Source organism: Dromiciops gliroides, chromosome 3 (assembly GCF_019393635.1).
Source record: "Dromiciops gliroides isolate mDroGli1 chromosome 3, mDroGli1.pri, whole genome shotgun sequence".
NCBI lineage: Eukaryota > Metazoa > Chordata > Mammalia > Microbiotheria > Microbiotheriidae > Dromiciops > Dromiciops gliroides.
Window position 1 is genome coordinate 536,662,011 of NC_057863.1, and position 12,673 is coordinate 536,674,683.

Genomic DNA, 12,673 nt, shown 5'->3' on the forward strand with positions numbered 1-12,673 from the left:
GGGCTGGGTCTTAATTAGGGAGAAACCACTAGCATAAAGAATTCGAGGAGAATTAAAATGCTTTCTTAGCCCTGCCTCTCCATTAATCCTGATTGGTTTGATCTTGCTGCTGGTGGTGGTGTTCATGTGCTTCTCTTATTTACTAAGGATGAACTCTTTTGGGTTCTGTAGAAGGCAAAACCAAAACAGACACTTCAGGCATCTGGAAGTGACATATTGCCACAGGGAAAACTTCCCTTTCTCCCTAAATTTGGAAATGAGACAGCATGGTACTGAGGGAAGCATGCTGGGTTTGCAGTCAGATTTGTTCAAAGACCTGAGTCAAATCCCAGTTCTGCTCTTTTTTTTTTTTTTTAATTCCCCTTGTGACTTTGGGTAAGTCAACCGCTATGTCCCTCCTCAGCTTTCTCATGTGTCAAATGAAGATGTTGGGCTAGAAGAGTATTAAGGTCCCCTCTAGCTTTAAATCCGTGATTCTTTTCTCTTGACCTGGAAGATATACAATTTGAAGAAGTGAATGAAGCATGGCTTTGCTGCTTCAGTATTTAAGAAGAAAAATCTTATGTGTCTATTACATTTCGATGCTCCAGCTGGGCTTATGAAAGCAGTCAAGATTGTTGTCAGTGAATCTGTGTCCAACCTGTGTCCAGCAAGGAGACTGAGGGACCTCCTAAATCTTGCAAGTGCTTTCCTAATGAGGTCTATTCTAAGCAGGCAGCCCCAGTGTGGACATGGGGGAGACGTCTCATGGAGAGGCCCATCTGCTCCTTAGAAGCCCAACTTGTTTTGGTAACCATCTCTGAACCTGTGGTCTATAGGATCCTATTATAGAATATCTCATTGAATAAACAACCCCCTACATCTGTGATAAGACCCTTTATCCTAAAAAGACAATGCTCACCGTGGAGGTGGGGTAGGGGAATCCTACATCCTATCTAAATCTTCTGGGTAATGGTAGAACATGGCTCTACTAACTAACTTTTCCACATTCTCAATGGGCTGTGTTCCAGCCCCACTGGGAGCTCTGGGAGATCCAGGAAGCAGGGTCTGAAATCAACCTCTACCCGGCAACCACCCCTTAACAGATTTCTGGGATTAGAGAAATAGAGCAAAATAGATTACGTCCAGCCACAAACTAAGGGAAAATAAACACTTAGAAGCAGCAGCAAAAATGACCTTTGGAAAAACCTGGGAATTGGTGTTGGGTCCTAAACAGGGTCTTTGTTGCCCAGTAGTTCACCTGTTCCTGCTGTGGCCTTTCAGTCCTCATTTTAATCTCATGTTTGCAGCATCACCACCTCCACGCCAGGCCCCCCCCCCCCGCCCCCCCCCCCGACTCCCAGCAGCTGAGATTTGTTCTATCACAAACATGAGATCACAGCTTAATCTCTGCAAAGAGAAGTGAATACCAAAGACTTGTTAAGCAAACATTCTGTTTTCCTTATGTTATGCATCACAGGCAACACAAGGGAGAGAAAACAGAACGAGCATTTCTAAAATTGAATTCCTTCCTGAAAAAGGATGAGCTCTTCTACTCCAGGGTGCTGCATGACTTCAGAGAAAAGAGATTTAGGGGCTCAGATGCAATTGAGGCTGTTTCTTACCCACCTGCAAATGAAAAGATAGAGAAATAAGACGAGAGCAGCTCTTTGGACCTTTGAAATCAACTCTTGTCTTTGCTCTCGTGGATTTAGAGCAAAATACTTTTGTGATTAAAGTTTCTTTTTTGTTATGAAGGGCCTACTGTCTTTTTGTATGTGTGAAAATTGGGGGAATAGGTCTGTAGTAATATCATAAAGGGATGGGGGAAAAACAACATATTTCAATTCAATGGATTTTTTTTTTGTAACTACTATGTGTCAGGCACCATTATAGGTGCTATAAGAAAGTTACACTAGTTTTAAGGATTGAGGGAGTGCATCATATAAACACAGAATCAAAGAACTATAGAAGTATCAGCAGGTGGTACAGTGGAAATAGTGCTTGCCCTACACCTAGCTCCTGGGTTCATATCCCTGCTAGGGCATGAATCATCTGTGTGAACTTGGACAAGTCACTTAACCTCTCTGAATCCTGGGTTTCCTTATCTGTAAAGTGAGGGAGTTGGACTAGATGACCCTTCCAGCTTTAATACTATGATTCTGTGACTGCTAAGATCCCTTCCAACTATATATTTGGAATCCATTGTCCTAAATCAGAAGTAGATGGGGACTTTGAAATTATCTTCTGATTAATAGATAGGAAGGAAGGAAAGGAGGGAGAGAAGACAATAAGCATATATAAAATGCCTGCTATGTGCCAGTTACTGTGCTATACACTTTGCAAATATTATCTCATTGATCCTCACAATAACCCTTGGAGGCAGGTGCTACTGCTGTCTCCATTTTACAGTTGAGGAAACCAAAGCAGGCAAAGGTTAAAGGTTAAGTGATATGTCATCCAGAGTCACAAAGCTAGTAAGCATCTGAGGTCAGATTTGGACTCAGGTCTTCCTGATTCTAGGCCCAACATTTTACCTAATGCACAACTTAACTGCATATTGACAGAATATTTTTAATTTTACACACACACACACACACACACACACACACACACACACACACACACACATATATATATATGGCTGGTCCTATGGGGGCAAATAACTAACTACACTAGAATCTGAGGGGCAAAAGATCTACTTGGGTGCTTGAAATTCCCAAAATCAAAATGACTCCTTTGTGTTAAGGCATCATATCCTGAAAGCCCCTATCAAAATTCACATTATCCCAATGATCTAACTTATTTACAATATTACCTCTAAATAACCCAGAAAAGGACTTACTGAGAACAGGACATAGGATAGAAACATTCAGATGGTGATGAGGGGGTCAGCAAAGTCTTATGTGTAGCATGTTGGCTAGGTAGAAAGCTCTACCATAGAGGGCATAGGGAGAAGGAAAGGGGAGTGAGGGAATCAGGGCATCTGTAGCCGCAAGACCTCCTCTTACCAAAGGCCTGGAGATTACTTCCTACTCTACCAAGCCAAAAGACTCAACATCCCAAAATCCCAAAGTTAGAAGGGACCTCAGTGGTGATCTAAGCCAACCAATAACTGAAGTTTGAATCTCATCTACAACATCCTTAGTAAGTAGCCTTGCTATCTCTGTTGGAAGACCTCAAATTTTAAAAGATGCATTAGCTCCCCAAATGGTCCATTCCATTTTTTGAAAGCTCTAATTGTTAAAACATTATTTCTTATACTGAGTCAAAATTTGTCTTCTTGTGGCTTCCAGGAATTTCTGAGTTCAAGCCAAATAAAGCCAATCCATATTCCTACTTGAACACCTTTCAAATTCTGGGAGAGAGAAATCATGTCTCCCATACATCTTAGCTTCTTCAGATTTTAGCATTTTTGTGGCCAAAGTCCTTGAGGCAATTTACAGTAGGTGCACCTCAACATTCAACTCTTCTCTCCAAAGTTATCAATAATCTCTTAATTGCCAGATCTAAAGGACTGATTTTCTCAGTCCTCATTTTTTGTAACTTCTCTTACTGATCCTCAGCAGGAATTTATTCTCTTCTCTCTAGGTTTTCATGACACTGCTCTCTCTTGGTTCTCCTACCTGACCTAACTGTTCCTTCTCAGTCTCTTTTCCTGGATTTTCATCCAGGTCACACCTGCTAAATGTGGGTCTCCCAAAGGTCTGCATCCTGGGCTGTCTTGTCTTCTCCATGCATTTTACTTAAGTTGGAGATCTCATTAGCTCTCAAGGAATCAATCGTCATCTCTCTGCAGACAATTCACATACCTACTTGTCCAGCTCTACCCTCTTTCCTGATCTCCGGGCTCAAATCTCAAAATGTCTATTAGGCACCTGGAACTAGATGTTATTCTTAGACATTTTAAACTCATCATATCCAAAAGTGAATTCATTATCTTTACCCCCAAACCCTCCCTTCTTCCTCACTTCCCTGCCACTGTTGAATGCCACCATTCTCATTCACCAGTCACTCAGGCTCACAACCCAGGTGTCATCCTCAGTTCCCCACTCTCCTTCACCCCCCATATCTAATCAGTTGTCAAGTCCTATTGTTTCTGATTTCCCAACATCTTTCCTATAAGTGGCATTTTCTCCTCTGCCACTGCCAAGAGTGCAATAGGCCTTCATCACTTCAGGTCTGGACTTTGCAATAGCCAATTGGTTGGTCTCCCCACCTCAAGTCTTTCCCTACTCCATGCCATCTTCCTTTCAGTTGTCAAAATTGTTTTCCTAAAGCACAGGTTTATGTGTTACTACCCTTCCCTCCCCACCATTAAATAAACTCCAGTGGCCCCCTAATGCCAGTAGGATCAAATATAAAATCCTGTTTGACTTTTAAATTCCTTCATAATCTGGCTTCTTCCACCTTTTCATATTCTTCCACTTTACTTTCATGTATTTTTCTTTTTTTTTTTTGCGGGGCAATGAGGGTTAAGTGACTTGCCCAGGGTCACACAGCTAGTAAGTGTCAGGTATCTGAGGCCAGCTTTGAACTCAGGTCCTCCTGAATCCAGCGCCAGTGCTTTAACCACTGTGCTACCCAGCTGCCCCTTTCATGTATTTTTCAAGCAACACCGGCCTCTTTGCTGTTCTTCTCACGAGATTCTCCATTTCCCAACTCTAGGAGTTTTTACTATCTATTCCCACGCCCAGAACTCTCCCTCTCTCCTCATTGCCACCTCCTGTCTTCTCTGCTCACCTTAGAACTTCTGCAAGAACCTGTTCCCAATTTTCCATCTTTATGTTTTCTCTCTGAGACTACCTTCAATTTATCTTCTAGATATCCTATTTGTACATAGTTGTTTATATGTCACCTTCCCACCCCATTAGACTATGTTTCCTGTAAGCGGTGCCTCTTAGCCTTTCTTTGTATCCTCAGTGTTTAGCACAGTGCCCAGCACACAGTAGGCACTTGATAAATGCTGTTTGATTGACAAGTTTCAACATCTCCTACAGACAATAGCCTGTGAGGATGGTAGAATCTAGAGAGGTAATGGTGGTAGTGGTGTTTTTTTTTAATTAATAAAGTATTTTATTTTTTTCCATTACACGTAAAGATAGTTCTCAACTTTTGTTTATACAAGCTTTACAATTTCAGATTTTTCTCCCTCCCTCCCCTCCCTCCCCCCTCCCCTAGACAGCAGGTAATCTGATATAGGTTTTATATATATATATATATATATATATATATATATATATATATATATATATATATATATATACACATAATAACATTAATCCTATTTCTGCATTAGTCATGTTATAAGAGAAAAAAATGAGAGCAATGATGAAAAACCTCAAAATAGAAAAAAAAACAACAGCATCAAAACCAAAAGAAATGGTATGGTTCATTCAGCATCTATACTCCGCAGTTCTTTTTTTTTTTTTTCCCTGGATTTGGAGATCCTCTTCCATCACGAGTCCCCTGGAACTCTTCTGTGCCATTGCATTGGTGAGAAGAATATAGTCCATCACAGTAGATCAACACTCAATGTTGATGTTACTGTGTACAATGTTCTTCGAGCTCTGCTCATCTCACTCATCATCAGCCCACGCAGGACCCTCCAGGTTTCTCTGAACTCCTCCTGCTCATTGTTTCTTATAGCACAATAGTATTCCATTGTATTCATATAGGTGTTTTTTTTTCTTCCTAGTTTCAAAAAGCTTTTATTGGTGACTCCCCTAAAGGCAAAAAAATAAAAAAAAACTATCCACTGCAGAGACAACATTTTGTAATAAAGAATTAGTATCTTTATCCCCTGCTTTCATCTTATTATGAACATTGAAGAGCAGTTTTCCATGTCCAGATCCATGACTTGTTTTAAAAAGGCACCCATAATTGTGGCCCTCCACCATTCTATATGCCAGTAGTAGGCATTGTGCTGCCTCAACCACAGACTGTAACAGAATTAGAAAGCTCTTTTGCCCAATCTAACAAAATATTTAAGGTTGCATTCTGCTTCCTTGTTACCTGCTAGAAAAATAAGAATCTCCAAGTTTTTCCTAACCGTGGTTAGAACACTCAACATTTGAAAAAACACACCCCTATCTGAAACACCTGAATTATTACAAGTTGTTGATCATAAATGTAGGGAGGTGAAGCTCAAAACTAGACGTGTTAAACTGTATCCATCCTTGAGTGGATAATTAGAAAAAGGGATGATTTGTCTATTAGGCTGGTTAAAGAGGTCCTTCCTATTCCTGCAGTGAGTGCTCCTAAGAAGCCCCTTTCCCAAATGCCAACAGTGCTAGGTGGCTGATGATAGAGATTGCAATGAATCTCACAAGGATTGTAGGCCCAAACAGTGCCATCCCAGAGATAGCCAGCAGAGCGCCCAAGAGAGTTCAATGACCCAAGTGAAAAGCTGGTAAAGGCACGAGTAGAGGAATCACGGGTGACTTTTAGTGCCATTTTAATTTAACAAGCCATTAGTAGACCATCCCAAAGACTCCTGACTTTCATCACCGAAAGATATTTAAATCAATTACTGTAGGAAGACATGATTGGCAGGCTGATATCTTCTGGTAGAGATCTTCAAGGGAGCCCCAGCTAGACCCCAGCATGGTCTTGCTGGAGTAGCCTATGGCTGAGGGGTGTACCGTAGGTATTTCTTGCCTGAAGGGAGCTCTTTGGTGAAGACGCCTTTAGTAAAGAGTTTTTTGTCCTCCTCTTCAGAGAGAGTTGGAATAACCATGACACTATCTCCACATTTCCAGTCGACAGGAGTAGCAACCTTCTTGTATGCTGTCAACTGAAGGGAATTAACCACTCTGAGGATCTCATCAAAGTTCCTGCCAGTTGTTGCTGGGTAGAGGATAGAAAGCTTCAACTTCTTATCTGGGCCGAAAATAAATACCACACGAGCTGTCAAAGGCATGCCCTGCCCATCCCGTTCATCTGGGTCTAACATGCCCAACTTGACGGCGAGGTCTCGGTTGTGATCATCAATGATGGGGAAAGGCAGCTTCTCTATGGGCTCATCTCCATTGTATGCATTGATATCCTTACTCCAGGCAAGATGGTCTTGGACAGAGTCAATGGAAAAGGCAATCATCTTAACATTCCGCTTGGCGAATTCCGGGGCCAGCTTGGCAGCACGGCCCAGCTCTGTTATGCACACTGGGGTAAAGTCCCGAGGGTGGGAGAAGAGAATGCCCCATGAGTCTCCGAGGAAATCGTGGAAGCGGATACGACCGATCGTAGTGTCCGCCTTGAAGTTGGGGGCCTCGTCTCCGAGCAGCAGACCTCCGGGCATGGCGGCGGCGAGGAGCAGGAGAGCTCGGTGGTGTTTTTAAAGGTGGGGACTCTTGGTTGTATTGGCAGGTGGCAGAGAACAATGAAGAGACTGAGTAAGATTAAGGACTAGAGAGAGGTGGGATAATAAGAATCTGCTGGAGATGATTGATGGAAGGAAATAGTATCAAGGGTTCACATAGAAGGGTTGGTCTTGATGGGGAGAAGAGCCACATATTCATCAGAGGTTATTGTAAATGAAAAACTAATGGGGGATGATATCATTGGGTTGTAAGATGAGGAGAAGGAGATAAGAGAGAACTCACAGAGAATGATCTGTATTTTCTTTATAAAGTATAAGATTGGGTCTTTAACTCATTATTTATTCCCTCCCTAATTGGTTTATGTCAATATACATATAAAATAGAAATAAAGCCATGAGTCCCCCCCCCCCCCGAAAAAAAAAGATTTAACATCTCTAGTCCCTTTAACCAATCATTGTAGGGCATGGCTTACAGTCCCCTCACCATGGCAGTCACCTTTCTCTTGATATGCTCTAGTTTGTTTGAGTCATTCCAAATGTGATGCCTAGAACAGGGTTCTAATCTCCAGGGTAATTTAATCAGAGGCAATATCACTTATATTTTTCTGGATTTCTATCAATCCAAAGATTGCATTACTGCTGCATACTACTGGCTCATATTGACTTCTCCCAGTTCTTCCCTGGATTTAAAATAAGACCTAAAACTGGAAAAGAAACAGATCTGAGATGCCATGAATCGTTTTCAACTCTTTCCCCTCCACCATATCTTTCTACATCTCCCAGATTTGTATTGTCACATGAGCATTTGAAAGGATATTCTGGGAAGTGCTTAATGATCAGCTCTTTAAAAAATTACACAAGAGATTTTGGGATTTTTTTGTTGTTCAGTTGTTTTTCAGTCATGTCCAATTCTTTGTGACCTGTTTGGGGTTTTCTTGGCAAAGATACTGGAGTGGTTTGCCATTTCCGTCTTGCTCATTTTACCAATGAGGAAACTGAGGATAACAGGGTTAAGTGACTTGCCCAGGGTCACACAGCTAGTAAGTGTCTGAAACCAGATTTGAACTTAGGAAGAGGAGTCTTTCTGACTCTTGGCCTGGCACTCTATCCACTGTGCCACTTAGCTGCCCTAAAGTAATACTTTTAAGTTTAATCTAAAATATTAACATTTTTCTTCATCACTTTCTTAATTCAACATTTGCTGGTTTCCAAATTGTGAATGTTCATACTGAAAAGCTTGTGATGGTATGAACTGGCTCCAGCACAACCGTCCTGGTATCTATAATAAGATAAGAATCTCTCTGGGGCAGCTAGGTGGCGCAATGGATAGAGCACCAGCCCTGGAGTCAGGAGGACCCGAGTTCAAATCCAACCTCAGATGCTTAACACTTAACTAGCTGTGTGACCCTGGGCAAGTCACTTAACCCCAATTGCCTCACCAAAAAAAAAAAAAAAAAGAATCACTCTCTGGACCTCTGTTACCTTATCCACAAAAAGAGGGAAGGGTTGGATTAGATGCCTTTAGAGATGCCTCCTAGACCCAGATCTATATGACCTTGCAAAGTCACAAAGTCTGAGGCTTTCCTTATTCATCCTCACAACTTTCTACTTTATACACAAAATGCCTAGAACCAAGCTATAGGCTCTCTGAATATAAACTAAAGTAAGCTTACGTTTGTCCCTGGATAAATAGTCCCAGTGGGAATCACAAATAGAAACCTGTAGTGGAAAGACTAAGTAGTCTCTAAGTACCTTTAGTGAGTAAAGATGATTAATAATGATTTTTGTAGTAGTTTGTCTAAAGGGAACACCCTAGACCAGTGGTTGCCAACATTTTTCATTCCTTGAACCTATTTCAACAACAACAAAATGTTCTGTGAACTCTCAGGGAAATTCCCTGTCTCCCCCCTCCATTTTATAAAAATATTTTATTTTCAGTTCTAAATTCTCTCCCTCTCTTCACCCCATCCCCCACCCATTAAGAAGGCAAGAAATAGGATACCCATTATACATGTCATACAAAACATATCTTCACATTAGCCATGTTGGGGGGTGGGGTGGGAGTGAATGAACAAGAAAAATAAAGTGGAAAAATATGCTTCAGTTTGCACTTGAATTCATCAGTTCTCTCTCTGAAAGTGAATAGCATTTTTCATCATGAGTCCTTTGGGAATGTCTTGGATCATTGTATTGCTAAGAATAGCTAACTCATTCACAATTCTTCATCTTACTGCATTGCTGTTCTGGTTCTAGTTACTTCACTTTGCATCAGCTTATATAGTCTTCCCAGATTTTTCTGAAATCATCCCCTTCATCATTTCTATCTCTCTCTCTTTTTTTTTTTTTTTGGTGGGACAATGAGGGTTAAGTGACTTGCCTAGGGTCATACTGCTAGTAAGTGTCAAGTGTCTGAGACTGGATTTGAATTCAGGTTCTCCTGAATCTAAGGCCGGTGCTTTATCCCCTGCGCCATCTAACTGCCCTCCCCTTCGTCATTTCTTTTTTTTTTTTTTAGTGAGGCGATTGGGGTTAAGTGACTTGCCCAGGGTCACACAGCTAGTAAGTGTTGTGTCTAAGGCCGGATTTGAACTCAGGTACTCCTGACTCCAGGGCCGGTGCTCTATCCACTGCACCACCTAGCTGCCCCCCTTCATCATTTCTAACAGTATTCCATCTCAATTATATACCACAACTTGTTCAGCCATAGACATCCTCTCAATTTCCAGTTTTCTGCTACCACAAAAAGAACTGCTATATTTTTGTACATATGAGTCTTTTTCCTTTTTTCTTTGATCTCTTTGGAATCCTAGTAGTTGTATTACTGGGCTAAAAGGTATGCACAATTTTATAGCCCTTTGAGTATAGTTCTAAATTGTTCTTCAGAATGGTTGGAGCAATTTACAACCCCACCCACAGGGCATTAGTGTACCTATTTTTCTACATCCTCTCTAGCATTTGTCATTTTCCTTTTCTGCTCTCAAGATAACTTAATATGCTGTCATATTCTTTTACATTTATTTATTAACAATAACTACAGTGATAATGTGTCCCAAAATTCCAGATTAAATTCTACTCATAATTATCATAACATGTAAAATTTGATTCTACCTACCATTATGAAAACTAAATACAAAATGTAAAACTAATTATAAAATAATTATGAGTATTTTGTGGGGGATATTTTGTAAGAATTAAAATAATCAATCTAGCAAAACCTCAAATGTATACTATTACCTACAATATTTCATATTAAATTTACAAATCTTGTTGAATACAAAGAACTTTTGGCTTTTGTTTGTTTGTTTTGCTTTTTGCAGGGCAATTGGGGTTAAGTGACTTGCCCAAGGTCACACAGCTAGTAAGTGTCAAGTGTCTGAGGCCGGATTTGAACTCAGGAACTCCTGAGTCCAGGGCCGGTACTTTATCCACTGAGCCACCTAGCCGCCCCTACAAAGAACTTTTAATGAAGTAAGTTTTTTAATGAAATAAGAATATATTTAACAAAATAATCATAGATAAATTTAATTTTGATGTTGGACTTTGTTTGAACAAAGGCTTGCAGTATTTGGTTTAACCAAGGACATAGTCTTAAATCTGGTTTTGCGTGGAGTCCATTTTGATTCAAAAGAAGAATAAAACTAAAATGTTCACTAACAAATATGTAGCAGAAAAAATGGTAGAATTTTACAAACTCACTTGCTGAGAGATAGAAATTCATGATTTTAAATGTTTAGTCACTTAACCAACCAACAAAGATGAATAACTAGTTACAATAGAAAATATTTTCTTTTCTACAGGCTAACAAGCCTTGTATTAAATGATAAATGTAATTATGGCTTGATTGTATATTACTTAATTTTTAACTTATGAGTTTACATATAAACTAACCTTTACAAGGAAAGAATCTATTCAGACTTGACTTTCTTCTCTTTTATCACTGGCATACCAGCTATGCTTTCACAGAAATTCTAATGGACAACAGATGAATATTGGCAACCAGTTCGTTTAAAAATCCATCAGACAAAATAGTAACATGAGCAGAGGGTATATTTAAATCAGAAAATAGCCTTAATACTGCAATGAGAGGTAATACGAGGTTTATATAACATTTGTGATGATCTGGGAAAGCTTCAAGATAGCCTCTACTGTGTATGCCCAGTGATCATGGTTTTTTAATATCTTGGCATTTGCACTGAAAGAATGCAAACATTAGTAACATCTTGATCACATAATTACCCAACTGCTGAGGTCCAATTATAGGGTAACAGAGCAGAGTGAGGGAGCTACTCTCCTGTTGTACACAAAATGCAGATGAGGTTATGGACACATGTCTGACCACCCACTGGAAACCAGTTTGCCCTGGAATGATGACCCATTGCATTGGTTTGGAAACATTGCCCTTAGAAGTGGTCGCTGATGTAACTGTTGCATGAACACCAAAATCACAGGGTGCGTGATCATGACAGTTCCAAACTGCTGCAGAAACAAACTTGTAGTGCTTCAAATATGCTCATGATTGTTGTCATAGACATAACTGAGAAAGTATTTAGTACTTAGGGGACTATTGAAGAATTTTTCGTGTGGATTACCATTAGACTATCACCATGACCCCTCCCCCAAATTACAAACTAAATGGGTACCACTGTCTTATATTTTTTTTTAAGTGAGGCAATTGGGGTTAAGTGACTTGCCCAGGGTCACACAGCTAGTAAGTGTTAAGTGTCTGAGGCCGGATTTGAACTCAGGTACTCCTGACTCCAGGGCCGGTGCTCTATCCACTGCACCATCTAGCTGCCCCTGTCTTATATTTCTCAAGAATGGAGTCTGTGGATGAAGAAATTAAGAAGACAATTTGGAAATTATATTAGTCACTCACTGGGTCTCCACTGTTGACTAGAGATTCCAATCTGGATGTTCAAACAGAGTGCTACATTGGGCAGACATTAACTTGTCAGCTGTAAAATGTCCCCAGGGAAGCTCTAATGTAATGACCTTCTCTCCATGACAAGGTGAAAATGTACACCAGCTCTATCAATCTGTTCCAAAGGCAACCTGATACAGTGTCCTGCTGTGCATACTGCTATTTCAGTAAAACTAAAGGTGCTTGTGCTATCAAGTGGGAACTGAACATTCTGAAGTGTTTGGGGGTTGATTTTCCATTCTGTAACTTACCATTGTTGAGTATGATTGGGATCAGGCTTGGAACAAGGGGAGGGTGCTTAACTATGGTTTTGCCAGTAAAAGATGATGCTATCCAGCCTTTAGTAGAATGCATGAGATGAAAGATAAGTCCCAAAGATAGCTCCATGTACTCATGAAAATACACCCAGGCTGCCCAGACAAAATAATGCCTAGAAAAAGATATATACTGAC

At 40.4% G+C, this 12,673-nt stretch overlaps 1 protein-coding gene across 1 annotated transcript; it reads right to left on the bottom strand.

Moving 5' to 3' along the window:
- Positions 1 to 6,412: 6,412 nt before the first annotated feature.
- Positions 6,413 to 7,279, bottom strand: LOC122749521 (peroxiredoxin-6-like). The gene has a single exon (XM_043995929.1). It carries the CDS (start codon positions 7,277 to 7,279, stop codon positions 6,605 to 6,607), a length of 675 nt encoding a protein of 224 aa, XP_043851864.1. The 3' UTR covers positions 6,413 to 6,604.
- Positions 7,280 to 12,673: the final 5,394 nt, after the last annotated feature.